Below are 16,409 nucleotides of genomic sequence, written 5' to 3'. Positions count from 1 at the left end.
TTCTTTATTTATAAAATGTTTGTTAAACAAGTTTAAATGTATGTAATATTGTATATGCCGTATTCATCCAAATAAATTCAATATATCTTCCTAAAGCACTATCTGCCTGATTCTAACAAAAATAATGCTGAGATTAAATAGCTGTATTAGTTATATTAAATAATTATATGACCCCTTTAATTTCACAACACAATTCTAGTTATGCGGTACTGTGTCTTTAAGTGATTTCTGAAGGTGCACGAGACGGCTGCGCGCGCTCGCTCCCGTGTGTAGACGCTCCAAAAAATGTGTTAAGAATTACAAAAGCTGGATCTGTAACACTGGAAGATAAACGCAACAACTGTTCATCATTCGCAAGGTGAGCCTCATCTCGTTATCTGTCGCTTGCATGCAGCGCGTTGTTACTTCTCTGATGTTTTTCGTTAGAGAGAAACAATACAAAGAAGGTTTTGGAAAATGAACCGGCGAGAAGTGAAGAGGCCCCTTGAGCGTCTCACCGCTCAACGTTACATCTCAAGGCGAACTTTAGCTTTCCTCCTTCCCCTTCTTTGCTACATTTAAACGGGGTGGTTTATTAAATGTCACGTTTAAACGCACGACTTCCGGGGTTCCCCCTAACAGAAGCTCTTTTGAAACTAAACGAGTGTAAACACGGCCGGAGACACCGTGGCCGGCAGGCGGAAGACGCTCGTTCCTCAACGGTGTCTCTTAGTTCCGCTCCCCGGTTTAGAGTGCATGCAGAGCCGCGAGCTGCGCGGAGGGAGAGCCCGGTGCGCCGGTGAGACGGAACTCTGACTGCGGAACTGCAAAATCACAGTAAAACATTACAAGTTTCTTACGGTGAAGTGCAAAGGAGATACAAAGTCTCCGTTCAGCTGAGGGAGTTATTTTGTCATAACTTACGGGAGATTATTGTCTGAGGAGGTGAAGCGGTTGAAGGCAGCGAAGGAAGGGGCCTCGGCTACGGTACTGCTCGGGTATCGATGCATGCACGTTAGCTTACGCGCCCTTAAAATTAGCAATAGGAATTTATATGAATACAGCCATTCTGATTTATCTTGACGATTCTGATTCGTTAACAGTTCCATTAGTGATTCTTTTAGTACTTTGTACGGATAAGTACTTTAAATGAATGTAATTCTTGTTCACATTTATTATCCTCAAGTGATGTTAACTTTCAGCAAACGTAACAAAGCACAAATAATTTTTACACGGATTTCTTGGTGTAAATCATTCCAATAATTTATTGTAACTATATATTTAAAGATCAGTAAATATAAAAATACATTGAATTTAGTCATTCATATAAAACGAATCGAAGCTCATAATTTTTGTGATATAGACAAAGTAGACTGTAACTACACTTAACTATGCCTTAACTACGACATAACACACTGACATTTCTAGGCTAATTAGAAGTAAATAAAGTAATAATTTACAGTTCAGTGAGTCAGATTCATTCAGCATAAGCTCGGAATCACAAGTGATTCACTAAAAGAATCAGTCCATAAGAGTCATTCGTTCAAAGCTCGTACCACTGCGGACAACACCGGCCGTGTTTGTTTCACTAAAAAGAACCGGCTCATTAATTTGGATTTCGAACATCGCTGTTTGTTCGTACACGATAAATAGTTTGCAAAAAAAAAAAAAATCACAAAATTTGGTTTGCTATTTCTATGTTTATAATATCAAGTGCCACTGAAACACCTGTTCTGGTGTTAAAGCTAACAAATCTTAATCTTAAAATTACAGAACATTATATTTATAATATTAATAGCCATATATTGTTTAGAAAAAGCCAATAAAGCTGAATATCCCTCACAAATTTTTTGATGTATAATTGCAATACACCTCCTGTAAGCATTCTATTAACATTTAATTGTGATTTACCAGTCTACATAGAACAAAAACACTTGGATAAATATTGCATTAGTATTAGCCATACCACTAAGTGAAATACCAATTTTTTTAATAAAAAAATGTAAAGAGTACAGGATTATATGGTTAGCTGCATATTTTATTTGCTTTTATCATTGTTTTTCTCTGCTGTCTTTGACCCAGCCGTGACCCATATTTGAGTTGTAGGCCCACTAATTTGCCCTGGAGGTTGGGGAGCCCAACCATAATTTTTATACCAGGCTCTGTAAATTTTTGTGACAGCGCTGCCTGTAATAGGCAGACTGTGGAATGTTGTAACATCTGTTTGCTTTATTTCAGTAACACTTTTTTTTTTTATTACAATTAGTCTTTTAAATAATTTGTCCTAAATATGTGCTCACTAATTGTTAATTGTGAGCTTATACACTATCCCAAGGTTGTTACAACCCTTCCTTTCTGATACGCAATTGTTCTAGTTCTTTTTTTTTTTTTGTTCTTTCTCTCAATATACATTTTAGATGAAAGTTTTGAGCAAATGTGCATTTCAAATTAAATGGAAATCTGCTGATGATAAAAGTTCTGTAAATTCACATTTATAACCTGACTGCATTAAAATTATAATCCATTACTGATGTGAATTTTGTTGTTTTTTAATTGTTGTATGATGTTGATTTCATCCCTGTAGATAATTTGTTCAAATGACAAACTTCAACTCTCCCTGGTCCCATCTACCATTAATGTTTTGTAAAGAATGTATCCCTAATATTTTAAATGATGCTCTAATCACTCTTCTAAACACTGCATGCAATGTTTTAGAATTAAATGTTATTAATGTTGTTAAAATTACAACTTCTGTTCTTTGCATTTAAGAATGTAAACAAGATCACCGGTGGAGCTTCCCCATGCACCTACATCCCTTTCATTCCGACCTTCTAGAATGTTCCTGAAGACAGTTCCTCCGGTGGTGGCTATTCACTCGGAATGGAGATCCAATAAGAGCTGCATCCTGCCTCTCTTTTTCAATGACAGTGCTTCCGACAGCGACCTTGCTTCTGTTAGCGGCACCCCCATCCCACAGAAGATCCAGATGATTATAGAGAGCCTCCACAGCACCCAGTCTTCGGACATGAGCGAAAACATGCAGACCGAAAAGGCTTCTCATTCCAGCCACGAGGCTGACTACAAGGGTCAAATGCGACTCATGGACACTTCTGCAAGATCCAGGCGAACAGGGCCAGACACTAAGCCACAGCTTGGCAGATCTGATACTGGCGATGATTCGGATAGTGATGATTCTGTGGACAGAGGCATTGAGGAGGCCATTCAGGAGTATCTGAAGGAGAAGGTGGACCACAAGCGGAAAGGGGATCCGATGGCAAGTTCGCCCCCAGCGCCCAAGCTTCAGCGTAGGGAACCAACTGTCCAAGATGCTGCTAAACAACACACACATTCCACTAGTGGTAAGGTGCTAATTGCTAGCAATAATATACAGAGAGCCTTGAGTGGTACGCAGCCCCTTAAGAAGAAAGTCAAGAAGAAGAAGCTAAGCAAAGAAAATCCCTTTAAGAAAGCAGACACAAGTAAAGTTTTGCCTGTAAAAAGTCTTCCTCCACCCAGAGCTAAGAAAGGATCTTCCTCGTCTTCAGAGATGGACAGATCTCCACCTCGTCTCGTCATTAAAGAGGAAGAGGAATGGCTCGATTCAAGCAGCGATGATGGAATTGAAGAGGAGATTCAGAGATTCCAGCAAGAGAAAAAACAAAAACAGGAAGGTGAAAATGATGCCCTGAGATCTTCACGACAAAGGGAGCACTCTGAATCGAGCAGCGATGAAGGTATTGAAGAAGCAATCCGTCACTTCCAGGAACAAAAAGACAAGCAGAAGAAAAAGAAAAGTCCTCTCAAATCTGTCCAACTTGTGCCTGTGCAACATATCAAACCAGCCGTCGCTGCTTCCGAATGCATGAGCACTGAGCCACTCAAAGCACTGTCCAAGAAGAGCAAGAAGAAGTTGATAACTAAGAAGTCTAATCTCCCTACACCACTGGGTGTAAGCCACTTTTTGAACAAGTGTACATCACAGGGCTCTAAAGTCAAAGAGTGTGCCCCACCCCCTTCAAACTCAAAACAAACCCACACTGAACATCAGATCCATTCCAGCCTGAAGGTCAACACTGCTGAGCTGATGTGTGCTGAAGCCATTCTAGACATCTCCAAAACTGTCATGCCAGAGGTGTTTGAGTCCAACTTAAGCATTGCTAACAGAAATTTGCTTCAGATGCCGACATTCCCCACTGTTGCACCAACTGTAGATAAAAGTGATGAAAGCTCTGTTGACAGTGAGGACGGGATTGAACAAGAGATAAGGAAATTTTTGGAGGATAAAGCAAAGATGAACAAAGAGCTTCCTACAACAACAGGTGCACCTCCAACAGCTTCAGGAGATCCCACCACAAGCAAAGAGCCAAAGAAGAAGAAGGAAACCCAGCCGAACAAAGCAGTGAGGCTCTCCCTGTCAAAAAAACGCAAGTTCAAAGAAGAACAAAGCAAACTTTCTAGAGATAGTGACTTGGTTTTGAATATTAAAGAGGAACCTCCAGGGACAACTCTGAATTATTGTGACTCCACCAGACCAGAGCTTTCAGCCTCTCCCACTGTGACGTCCCATTCAAGTAGTCTAACCACCAAGAAAATCAGCAAACTGAAGCAGAACTCCCCACCTCACAAGGGTACGGATAGTAGTGTACTCAAAGACAAAGTTTCCACTTACAGTATGTCCAGTCCAAAGACTGCGATTGGCTCAGAGAAAAATGACAGCAGTGACAAAAGCAGCTCCCTGGACAGTGATGAGGATCTAGATGCCGCAATTAAAGACTTACTTAAGACAAAGAAAAAAGTCAAAAAGAAAGTGAGGGATATGAAGGTGAGGAAAAGCACCAGACCTTCAGAGGCTTCATCTTTGGATGCTATAAAAAAACAGAAACCTTTTACAGACCTGAAGAGTATCCCTTCCAAGCTCGTTAAGTCTGGCATCTTGAAAGGTGGCAAAGAAACACTGAACATTCGGACTAAAAATGGCAAGGGTCATAAAAGCAAAGCAGTTAAAGGCAGATCAGAAGTCCCGAACATCAAAGAATCTAAAAGCCCTGCACAACCTGACAAGGTGACTGGGAATGGTGGGATTCCTAAGACTCAAGATGTGGACTTACCTTCTTCCAGTCTGCATGCAGAAGACGAAGACAGTTCTGTGGACAGCGATGATAGCATTGAGCAAGAGATCAGGAGATTTCTAGCTGAAAGAGCCAAGGAGTCTACACCTTTCACCGCAAACACCAAACAGGAGGAAGAGGCTGTAGACTCCTTGACCTCACTTCCAGAGTGTGATGTTAACCCAGAACGTCAGAAGATCCTAATTGAAACTCCAGTTTCTGCTTCAGCATCAACCTCTGTTAGACTCTTCAAAAGTGAAACACAAGCGGAATCCATAGCCACACCTGCAAGATCCGCGGATGCACCTGCAGAACTCAACAAGGGACCAGTCTTGACACCCGGCAGCTCTTGCATTATGGGTTGTAGGAGGACCGAAAGTCAAAAACTTGAGATCTCGACCCCAAGAGATCCAAAGAACGGCAGCTCTCAGACAGATAAGGACACTCCGACAAGTCATACCATCAAACCCAACTCCTTCACTACTCCCTCTGTGAGCTCAGAGATGCCCCAATCATTGGGTCATCAACACCAGAACCTATTCCTGATGAGACCCGTTAACAGCGGTATGAGCGACGTCAAGGTACTTTCCGCGGCAGATGGTAATGACCCTGCCGTCAACCACCAGAGGTTAACATCAGCCACTAGGATACCTTTGAAGGATGTCATTAGTTCTCTTTGTCCCTCACCTATCACAAAACCTCAAATTAGTTCCTGTGCTGTCACCACAGGTGACCTCTTGACCTCGGCGCCCCCTGGGGGCAGGACAGAGGGACTTTACTTGCATAACCGCCTTAAAAGGGACCGACACCTCTCCGATAGACCACACTTATCCCCTGCCACCTCACACCTGTGCCAGCCCTCACCTGTACTGCACCCCCACCAGGGCGGCAGTGTAATCCAGGTACAACGGGACCAGGCTGCTTTCCCAACGCCCTTAGCAAAGACAAACCACCTGCAGGTCAGCCAGATAGAGCCGACTGAGTCCACTGCATGTTTAGGAGTGAGACAAAGGGAGGGAGGAAGTGTTAGCAAGGAAGAGAAAGAGCAGGAAGATGAGGAAGAGAAATGTGTTGATGAGACAGATGTAGAGTCAGATGAGGAAAGGAAAGATCAGAAGACAAAAGACAGGAAGACTCAGCCCCATAATCAGTGAGTACCTACCTGTCCTCTCTCCAAACACACACACATATCAGTTGAGGGAACATGGTTGCCAAATCCCAGTACATATCCATGCTCTAAGATGTAAGATACGAAAGACTTCAACAAATTGTCGTCGTCTTTAATTAGAAAGAGTTAATGAGTGTTTTGGTCATTGGTTTGGGGGGATCTCTGGATCCAAGTCTGTGAATCGCAAGTATTTTGCTAGATTCCCAACCATACAGCCGAAATTTTCCTTCGGCTTTAAGCATTAGTTGTTTTATTTTAGCATTAGCCTGACAGACTGCGGCGTCTAGTCCTGCATTTCACTGTTTCAGACTTTTTGTACTGTATGATTTAGGTTCCATGGGACGTCATGTAGGACTATTTGAGTGTACCACATCCTTTTTTTGTATGTTTGTACATTTATAAATATATTTAAAAGCAGACATGATGTCATGAAGAGAGATTAAACTTTGTTTTTTTTATTGTTTTTGTTTTGTATTTTCTCTGCAGCAGCTGCAGCATTTCTGAATGAATCATGCTTTACAAACTTTGCTTTTTGAGAAATTCTTATTTGAGACTATGAAAAGTAAAAAACGAAGGTTTATGAAAAGATGGCAATATCATTGGTGAGTTTACATGTTAAATGGTTTCCAGGTTTAAATATTTAGCCTATCCATTAGGAAATCGTTTTTTTTTTCTGCAAAAACTTCTACAAGATAAACACCAACATGCAAATTGCGTCTTTAAGTACTAAACTGTTCGTTTGCATCAATGCATAATGGTTTAACATAATCAACATAATTCAAGATCCTTGACCTCTGAGAGGACGGGCTGAGTCCCCTTTCAGTAACATTAAAATAGTCCCTGAGGTTTCTAAATGAGGAAAATCTCATCAGCACAACACTGAATGACTCATTTGGGCCTCATTTGTGAAACTGAAGCAGAATGATTTTCCATTAAAATAGTTCCCAAAGCCCTTCTTGTATAAATTGGTCCATTCAGTTCAAAGTAACAGTCTACACAAGAACAGTTTGTTGAACAACTTATAAAGAAATGTGTTCTGCTTGTTTTATAAATGAAACCCTTTAAGTTTACATATGTATATAAAATGTGTATGAAAAATGGCCAATTACTTGGTATTAAAATTTTACAGCTAAACGGCAGTAGCAGTAATCGTAACCCTTACGCTTTTTTAAAATCTTCTAAATAACTTGCCCTCAATAAGCATGTTTTTTTTCACAATGTTCCCCTTTAACACATTTTTATGTACTTAGTTGAGAATTTTTTATATCCGTGTCATAACCAGTTAATTTTTGTACCACTGGACAACATTCAAAGATTTATATCAGACTGCTAATTAAAAGGAGGAAACTCTCTCTCTCTCTCTCAGTGTCTCAAAATTCAGTTATCTTTCTCTTTTAGCACAAATTTGCATCCTTCTCTCAAAAGTCACACCGCTCTCTCTCTCTCTCATCCCTCTCTCTGCACCTGTTTCTTAGTTCCTGTTTCTGTTGCTTATTATATGTAGGTGTTTCCTATATGAAAAGAATGTTATTTATTTTTGTTTATAGAAGAGAAGAAAGTAAAGACTCATGCTGACTATGCTGGGCATTGCCAGTTTTCATAGATATTTTGCAAAAAAACTTAAAAAATGATTTTGGAGTCCCCTGCTCTGCACAGAGAAACGAAATGCAAACTGTATCTCTGAAGATGTATAATAAAAATTGACTGAGACACAAGGCTGTATGGTTCTTATACTCTGTGTGTGTGTGTGTGTGTGTGTGTGTTTCTAATCAGTATCTTACAAAGCTTCCTCTGTGTTGTGTCTATATAAAAAGTAGCTTCCTTCCTCACAGATGTCTAAATTGAAGCTAATGCCAGTTTGTTTCCTTGCATCACATGTAACTAAATGACAGCTATTCAAAATATTTAATTTTGTATAGTTTTGTCCTTATGAATGTTCATATTTTTAATTAGACACTCATCAGGACACGAAAAAAGAATGGCCTGTTGATTTTTCATCACAAAAGAAGATTAGAGGATATCTTTATGCTGTAATGTGATGCTTTGTCATTGAATATTTTGTTACATTGCTGTGTCCACATGCTATGTCTGTGACCAATTAAACTCTGTTGAAGTTGTTCATGCATGATATATCAGACCAGTACAAGAAGCAGGAGTTTTTACGTTTTTAAAAAGTTTGCATGTTTCTGTAAGTTTTGATGTTTGTATTTTACTTAAAGAATGTAAAATTATAGATTTGTTGCTTCAATCCTGCAAAGCTAAATTTCCAGTGAACACTTTGTAATAATAATAATTATAACCAAAACATTGTTTTAGATGCCAAATGTATGAATGTATACAATTTGTGTTTATAATATCAGCAATCAGATTGGTATTTGCAGCTCACAGATGCAGAGGCTGACTGTGTGTATGAATGTGTAAATCTGATTCTTTTGTTCGCTCCAGGTCTTTGTCCACCTCTATAGATCCAGGGTTCTTGTTAAGTCCATATATTGCCCTGGACACAGAGGAGAGAAGTCTGAAATTCCAAACCAGACGCCTTCGTATTCAAAAGCAGCTAGAGGTACATAAAAAAAAACTATTAAAAATTAATGCATTTACTTGCACACACACACTTATGTAAAACAGATTTGACCCACCTAGTATTTGTGAGCGAATATATAGCCTATCTGATGTTTGAGTTTTGGATTGTGTGCCAAAACGTGTGTGTGTGTGTGTTGTAGGAAAGCAAAACAGTTAAACGAAGGCTGCAGTTTGTGATCAATTTGACCAGGTAAATACACTTGCACAGATAATACAGGGCATAATGCATTCTGCTCACTTTGATATAAAACGACGGCTCAGTTTATAAAGGTTAATATTAAGCGACGCATTTAGATGCTTTATGGTTATCAAGCATTAGTGGATCTTGTCCATGATGTTTCGTTTTATTACAGGTAAACTGAAGCCGCTGGAAAATATGAGGTTCACGTGTTCAGAATACATGTATAGTTCAGTATATTTAATATTTATGTTGTTATTGTTTTATATTTAGTTTTTACTTGTCTCTCTGTTTCAGTTTCTCATTTTATAAAGAGTTCTTTATTCCCGTTGTTTAAATTGTTCATTGTAGTCAATTTGACACCGGTTCCATCAATAAAGTTTTTATTTGTTTCAAATCACTGGGCCATTGTGGAATTTTGTAGTTTGTGTGGTGTGCAATGCAACGGTTTTATCAGTCCAAAGCACTGTATGGAACACCATTACCCACAATCCTGCACTCTTCCTTACGCTCAGTGGGCGGAGCTCGAACGGAAACATGGCAGCGGGCGTCTTACCTAGAGGTGAAATAAAACGTGTTTGTATTTAAATGTTAATGCACTAAAGGTATATTTTATTATGTAAAGCATATTGTAGTAACAGTTACCAACATTAAAATATAACGTCTTCCTTGTGATTTGCAATGACATAAAACATTATGTGTCTGTCGAGTTTTTATAGTGACTTTCTAAGCAGTTTTGCAACATATATGTATGATTTAATGAATGAATGAATATGATCGGTTTCAGTAAGGCAGGTTCTCCGGAGCCCTCGGTTGGTCTCTGCTGTGTTCTCATGTCACGGACAGACATTCAGCTCCGCTGCAGCAGCGCCAGACACCGGTGAGACTGTCAGAGATCAAATGATGAAGAGATCATTACACGTGTGTAATAATACTAGAGATATTATCTGTCAGTTTATACGGTACTGAAAAAGCAATTATACATTGGGGCCACAGGGGAGTGTCAGGGGTCCCTGAGAAATGTTTAGAGAGAAAAAAATATATATATTTAAAACGATTTATTAAAATTAATGTAAATAATGTTTTAAAAAAAATAACTAGTAATTAATGCATAAAACATTGCAGTATTAAAGTGAATAAAGACGTTATTTTTGGAAATAAAATACATTAAAATCTTAATGTTTTCCAACACAAAATCTGTCAGCAATCAGTGTTTGATATCCACTTGTTCTTTAACTGTGTTCATATAAATTAATACAGAAGTTTCATAAAGAATCAGCTTGCTTATATAATTATTATTCTCTTTTAATTTGGAATGTAGACTTTAATGTAAATATGTGCTGTTATATATATATATATATATATATATATATGTGTGTGTGTGTGTGTGTGTGTGTGTGTGTTTTCAGTAAAGCACTGAAGATGATGTTGATAAAAAAAAAAAAACGTGGCTCTTATAAAGAATTTGTAACATATAATATTCATTCAAAGCTCATAATTATTTCTACGTTTGTGTTATATGTTCAGCTGCTACAGAGAAGATCCTGAACTTCCCACTCACTCAACCGGACTATTTCCACTTGTCTGAGCTCTTCACCATAAAGGACCTGTTTGAAGCCCGTGTCCATCTTGGACATAAGAAAGGCTGCAGGCATAGGTGGGTTATTGACAGTTCACCCTCTAAATTAAAATGTTGCCAGAATTTACTCACTCTCATGTATTTCCAAGCCTATGAGACTTTTCTCATCTTTGAAAAACAATGAAAGATATTTTTTAAAGAGAGCAAGCCAAAAAAGGTAATAAAGACATCCTAAAACAAATCAAGTTGATGTAAATAAAAGACACATTTCTCTAGGATTCATTTTATGACACCCTTATAACCTTGTTGGATCATTTAATGTTCGTTTACCTGGACTTTCAGAGGAGGAACAGAAATCTCTCCGGTTTTGTAAAAAAATATATATATATTTTAATTAATTTGTGTTTCAAAGATTAACCAAAATGATTATGGGTTTGGAACAACATGTAGGTAATTATTACAAGTATTACATTGAGTTTTTATATTTAATAATTGATTAATTTATTTACATTTTATTTTTATTTTATATAATTTGTAACTGTGTGTATAGTTGAGAAACTACATGGAATTTATGTAATTATGTAATTTTTTTATTTTTATATTTGTATTATATACATACATGAATATATACATTTATAAATTATTTTATATTTCTGTTATTTACATATATAAACACACTTGCAATTTTTACACTTTATTTTACGGTTACAACGATTAGTTGCTTATTAGCATGCATATTACTATAATATATGTATTAGTGCTAATTAAGCACATATTAATGCCTTATTCTACATGACCTTATTTTACATGCCTAATCCTAGTGAATACCAAACTTAACAACTACCTTACTCAAATTAGAAAATTAAGAATTTATTAATAGAAAAGTCAACAAGTGTTACCATATATTTATATATACATACACACATACTTATACACACAAAAGCATGCCAAATGTCACAGAATCTGAACGTTGCTTCTGAATGTCAATGTGTGTGTGTTTCTCTGTCCAGGCTGATGGAACCGTATCTGTTTGGTTCTCGTCTGGACACAGACATCATTGATCTGGAGCAGACAGCAGAGCACCTGCAGCGGGCGCTCAACTTCACAGCTCACGTGGCGTACCGCGGCGGCATCATCCTGTTCGTCAGCCGCAGGCGGCAGTTCGGTCACCTGATCGAGACGACGGCGCGGGAGTGCGGAGAGTACGCTCACACACGCTACTGGAAGGGCGGCCTGCTCACCAACGCCTCCATCCAGTACAGCCCCGGCGTCCGGCTGCCGGACCTCATCCTTTTCTTCTCCACGCTCAATAACGTCTTCCAGCAGCACGTCGGCATCCGGGACGCGGCCAAAATGAATATTCCCACGATGGGGATTGTGGACTCTAACTGTAACCCCAGTCTCATCACGTACCCCGTGCCCGGCAACGATGACACTCCTGTTGCCATGGAGATGTACTGCCGGTTATTTAAAATGACCATTAACAGAGCAAAGGACAAGAGGAGACAGATGGAGCTTCTCAAGGGGATTTCAGCCTCAGTTTGAAGCAGGTCGACGAGCTTCAGCATCTCTGTCAGAGTCTGTGTGGATGTGGATGTGGATGGTGTCCTCGCAGAGAAAGTCCAGTAGAAAGATCCAAGTAAATTAAGTTATATTAATGTAAGCCCATTTCAGCCACAGAATAAAAAATGTAAAAGCAACTTTTTATCTCACAATTTTGTTGTTTCTTTTGCTTCTCTCAGAATTGCAAGACTTGGAAAAAATTCGATTCTTATTTTATATCCTGCTTTTCAGAGTTTTATTCTCATAATAGTTCTTTTTTATATAAAAATGGTAAAAGCTACTTTTTTTAATCTAACTTCAGATTTTTCTTCTCAATTTACATTTATATCTCACAATTCCATTCGTTTTTTTTTTTTTTTTAGTTCTGAGAATATTTTCTCCGAATGGCAAGATAAAAAGTCAAAATTGTGAGAAAAAAAAGTCTAAACTGAGATCTTTATAGTTTTTTCCCTCTCTTCTCTCTCTCTCTCTCTCTGGCAGCTAGCATGTCTCATACAGAAATAAAGATGTGCAGCTTAATTTTAAAATGTAAAATCCAATGACTTCAAACTGAATATTTATTGTTTTTATTATTATTATTATTTATTATTATTATTAATTTCCATTGATTACCTGTAATGTGAACCCAATAAAGTTTCACAAATCCAAATGTGATGTTTACTGTTTGTACTAATGTGCATATATATTCGTTTTCAAAATACTTTAAGAAGCGGTTTGTCTTTTAATAACATTTAGCATTTTTGTATGAAGTTTTAATGTGGCACCACTAGCAAGAGTCCAACTGCACGTCAGTGATGTGATAGGTTTATATAACGTTACGTATTTAATGATTGTACTTGTGTTGCTTTATCAGCAAACGAACCCAAGTTGAACGAACCAGCGTAATAACGTACCTTCGCTATGATATACTTTCAGTAGGCTACTGCTAGCAGGTTTTTTTCTTTTGGTGAAAAGTTAAAATACACATTTTGAATTGTAATCCAACATTTATCGTAACTGATATGTTTGAAACATTCATAAAACTCCCTTTATCTCACTTTTTTGGGGGGGGCGAGACACAACCTTTAATTCGGTGCTCTGTGTAAATCCGCCTTTTATGGCCTAGCGGTTTGCCGTAGTTCTACTATATAAATATCTTTAGCCACTCCTCTTGACTGGATTTGTTCTTTATCATTTCTACGATGAAGGTGAGAACAACAACTATATATTTACATTTATGAGTATTGATTTAACCATGTAAACTACTCGGTGCATGCGATTAAATTATATACAATATAACGTTACGTATTTTCATCATTGATAACGTTACTCTATAAGACCACGTGCTTATTTTAGAATACTTAGTAATGCCGTTGGCGTATAATGTGGTGTATAATAGTATTGAGGTTGAGTTAATCACAATAAATTATGGTCGATTGTTACATAAGCAACTCATAATAATATTGGTGTAACCTTCCAGCTTTAAAAAGCTGTCTGAAACCGCCCACGTGTTAGGAGCAACCAGTCTTTAGTTTAACGCCAAAACGTTGCAGTGAAGTGCAAACAGCCCGAAATCTGCAATTCAAATATTAACAGTTTTAACAGAGTTGTCATGCTTTACTGCTGTGGTTTATTTTTATTCTTGGAAACCGCAGAGCCATAGGCAGTAAAAGAAAGGGTAGAGCTTACTTCGCATTTGACGCAGTAGCGTGCTCATGTCAGTAGGGGGCGCAATATGTTTGACACTCACTGCTGTCAATCACAGTGGAAAGATCTGGAACCACGTTGAACCCACTCCAGTGAGGGCTCTCATTCACGGGTAAAAAAAGAAGAAATAAATATATAATTATGCTTTAATTCCGCTACAGATCCCCAATGAAGAACCTTTTCTTCCTGTTTGGAACCCACCGTGATATTCTACCATCAGGTAATGATTTATCATCGACATTTAAAGCATAAATGGTGGGTCTCTGCTGAAGGACTAATTATATTACACCTTAAAATAAGTTGAATGATAAGTTGCATTTAGTTCTTCTGCCAAATAAAAATCTTACTAAAAATACTTTTATTCATTAAGGATGCATTAAATTGATGAAAGTTAAATGATTTCTGAGGGATCATGTGACCCTGAAGACTGGAGCAATTATTCTGAAAATCAAAGTAATAAATTACATTTTAAAATGGATTCACATAGAAAATAGTTATTTAAAATTTATTTTCTTGTATGATTTTTTTTTTAATTACTGTTTTTACTCTATTTTTTTTTTTTTTTTAAATGCAGCATTGGTGAACATACTGACCCCAAGCTTAGTTTTATAGAGATATGTGTGTGTGTGTGTGTGTGTGTATGTGTATATATATATATATATATGTATATATATATATATATGTGTGTGTTTGTTTTAAAAGTATTCTACAAGTATTCTACATAATCCTGCAATATCATAAAACTGCATAAAAATTGTATACAAATCAGAAAAATGATTTTGATTTAAGTCTAGCTTGACCTGTCACTTCATGTTCCCATCATGTGTGCAGTCTTGTGTAAAGGTGTGTGTAGTTGTGTGTTCTGGGTTTTGCCCCATGAGACGTAGCTGTGGCAGTGATGCCACTGTTGTGCTAAATGTGGGCAGAAAGAAACTGGCTTGCGATCGACCCTGCTGTCCTGTTTGGTGGACCGGGGGCTTGGAACGAGGCCGGATAACTCAACCCAGACCTGTGTGTGTGTGTGTGTGTGTTCGTGCCCGTGTCAGTCTCTGAAACCCTTTCCAAATGCTCCATTATTCCCCATCAGTGTTTCTTTGTTGTTGGGTATTGTAGATTCTAACGCGTTTTTGTAACTATGTGACTCATGAATCCAAAACAGACACAAGAAATTGATGAAATGGAGCTGCACTTCACTTGGGTTGTGTCAAAGAGACTTAAAACAGTACAACTCTGAAAAGAGGTCAAAGGTCGACTCTACAGGAAGCTGGAGTAGTAAGTAAAACACACAAGCACACACACTTGTTGCTCCTCGAGGCGTTGCAGCACAGCTGAATGTGCTGTGTCTGTGTCATGAGGAAGCAAAGAGCAGCAGGGCGCTAGAAACTACACTTTGTACCCATAATTCCACAGTGCAAAGAATGAATGACAGCCCCTACAAACCAACAATAAAACAAAGCATAAATGTGACCCTGGACAAACCAGTCATAAGTCACTGGGGTATATTTGTAGCAATAGCCAAAAATACATTTTTGGGTCAAAATTAAGAATTTCATTTGGACAACTTGCAAAGGCAATTTTTTTTTTTTTTTTTTTTTGTACCCTCGGATTCCAGATTTCTAAAGAGTTGTATCTCGGCCAAATCTTGTCCTATTGTCCTAACAAACCACACATCAATGGAAAGCTTGTTTATTCAGCGAAAATTGGCCCTTATGACTGATTTTGTGGTCTAGTTTTACAAATATCATCCATTCTACAAAGACTTATTATTGGGAAATATGATCACTGATATTTATATGCATTTAATGCAAGTCTGTTATGACGTACTAATTTATTTATTTGAAACATTAAACAAAAAACCTTCTACTTTTGGCCAAATTAATATCAGCAAAGCACCCAGTTGCATCATTTTACTTAGTTTGGGTCTGAATAAAATAGTTTTTCATTAGTATGAACTCCATATTCTCACTATATAATACTATATGAGCATGAGAACCATCAAGTATGATTTTCAACTAATAATTTATTATTTTTTTTCCCTAAAGGTATAAACAACAGTCATTAAAAAAATTGGCCTAATATTTAATATGTCAGACTGTACAGGGTTAAATGGGGTCACATTTTTTTTTTTTTTTTTTCAGATTTCCTCTAAAATCTGTGCAGAAAAAAATGTGTAGATCTCACCTTCCAATGAAACCACATGCTTTGTGTCAAGTGCATTGTGATTATTTTTACTTTCTAAAAAATGGAGCATTGCTTTAATCTTTATTTGTCTTTAATTTCAGGAATGTGACAAACCACCTGGATTAAGTCCTGCTCCAACATTTACACCTGCTGTGTGTTACATGCCTGTGTCTGCAGTTGTCGATCTCCACCTGCTTTTGGAACAGCTGAATAAGATCTGATCATCACCCACATTAGTGCATTACATTGTATTGTTTAATATAGAGCAACAAAATGTACTTTTTTTTTTTTTTTAATCAATTTATCTATTTCTTTTAAAGGTCATATCAACTATTCATCATCACAAAATAAACCCTCTGGAGTTTTGTTGCCATTTTTTTAAAT

General features: G+C 37.6%; 2 protein-coding genes, 1 long non-coding RNA gene and 2 other non-coding genes across 6 annotated transcripts; all 5 read left to right on the top strand.

Annotated features, from left to right (window-relative positions):
- The first annotated feature begins 243 nt into the window (after window positions 1–243).
- Window positions 244–9,327, top strand: LOC113038991 (protein phosphatase 1 regulatory subunit 26-like). Its single transcript, XM_026196829.1, has 5 exons — window positions 244–358; window positions 2,749–6,237; window positions 8,701–8,818; window positions 8,979–9,028; window positions 9,192–9,327. Exons 2-5 carry the CDS (start codon window positions 2,816–2,818, stop codon window positions 9,193–9,195), a joined length of 3,594 nt encoding a protein of 1,197 aa, XP_026052614.1. The 5' UTR covers window positions 244–358; window positions 2,749–2,815; the 3' UTR covers window positions 9,196–9,327.
- Window positions 9,328–9,458: 131 nt separating this feature from the next.
- On the top strand, window positions 9,459–12,801 carry LOC113038992 (28S ribosomal protein S2, mitochondrial-like). Its single transcript, XM_026196830.1, has 4 exons — window positions 9,459–9,578; window positions 9,804–9,896; window positions 10,544–10,673; window positions 11,606–12,801. Exons 1-4 carry the CDS (start codon window positions 9,554–9,556, stop codon window positions 12,138–12,140), a joined length of 783 nt encoding a protein of 260 aa, XP_026052615.1. The 5' UTR covers window positions 9,459–9,553; the 3' UTR covers window positions 12,141–12,801.
- A 460-nt stretch (window positions 12,802–13,261) lies between these two features.
- LOC113038990 (uncharacterized) lies at window positions 13,262–16,398 on the top strand. 2 transcript variants are annotated; one of them, XR_003274837.1, is made up of 4 exons: window positions 13,262–13,345; window positions 14,006–14,064; window positions 15,004–15,116; window positions 16,127–16,398. It is a non-coding gene; the product is annotated as an uncharacterized LOC113038990 (long non-coding RNA). The 2 variants fall into 2 exon arrangements; XR_003274836.1 differs by lacking the exon at window positions 13,262–13,345 and having other exon boundaries at window positions 13,372–14,064.
- Window positions 14,713–14,842, top strand: LOC113039255 (small nucleolar RNA SNORA17). The gene has a single exon (XR_003274928.1). It is a non-coding gene; the product is annotated as a small nucleolar RNA SNORA17 (small nucleolar RNA).
- LOC113039253 (small nucleolar RNA SNORA17) lies at window positions 15,146–15,283 on the top strand. The gene has a single exon (XR_003274926.1). It is a non-coding gene; the product is annotated as a small nucleolar RNA SNORA17 (small nucleolar RNA).
- Window positions 16,399–16,409: the final 11 nt, after the last annotated feature.

The sequence above is a fragment of the Carassius auratus genome, chromosome 21, assembly GCF_003368295.1.
Source record: "Carassius auratus strain Wakin chromosome 21, ASM336829v1, whole genome shotgun sequence".
NCBI classification, from domain to species: Eukaryota; Metazoa; Chordata; class Actinopteri; order Cypriniformes; family Cyprinidae; genus Carassius; species Carassius auratus.
This window is presented reverse-complemented; position numbering and strand designations above follow the sequence as displayed.

Bases quoted from the DNA above. Each gene is read 5' to 3' on its own strand.
- LOC113038992 (XM_026196830.1), top strand. From the start codon at position 9,554: ATGGCAGCGGGCGTCTTACCTAGAG. The intron at 9,579-9,803 runs GTGAAATAAAAC...GATCGGTTTCAG, and splicing joins AGCGGGCGTCTTACCTAGAG to TAAGGCAGGTTCTCCGGAGC. The intron at 10,674-11,605 runs GTGGGTTATTGA...TTCTCTGTCCAG, and splicing joins AAGAAAGGCTGCAGGCATAG to GCTGATGGAACCGTATCTGT.
- LOC113038991 (XM_026196829.1), top strand. From the start codon at position 2,816: ATGTTCCTGAAGACAGTTCCTCCGGTGGTGGCTATTCACTCGGAATGG. The intron at 6,238-8,700 runs GTGAGTACCTAC...TGTTCGCTCCAG, and splicing joins AAGACTCAGCCCCATAATCA to GTCTTTGTCCACCTCTATAG. The intron at 8,819-8,978 runs GTACATAAAAAA...TGTGTGTTGTAG, and splicing joins GTATTCAAAAGCAGCTAGAG to GAAAGCAAAACAGTTAAACG.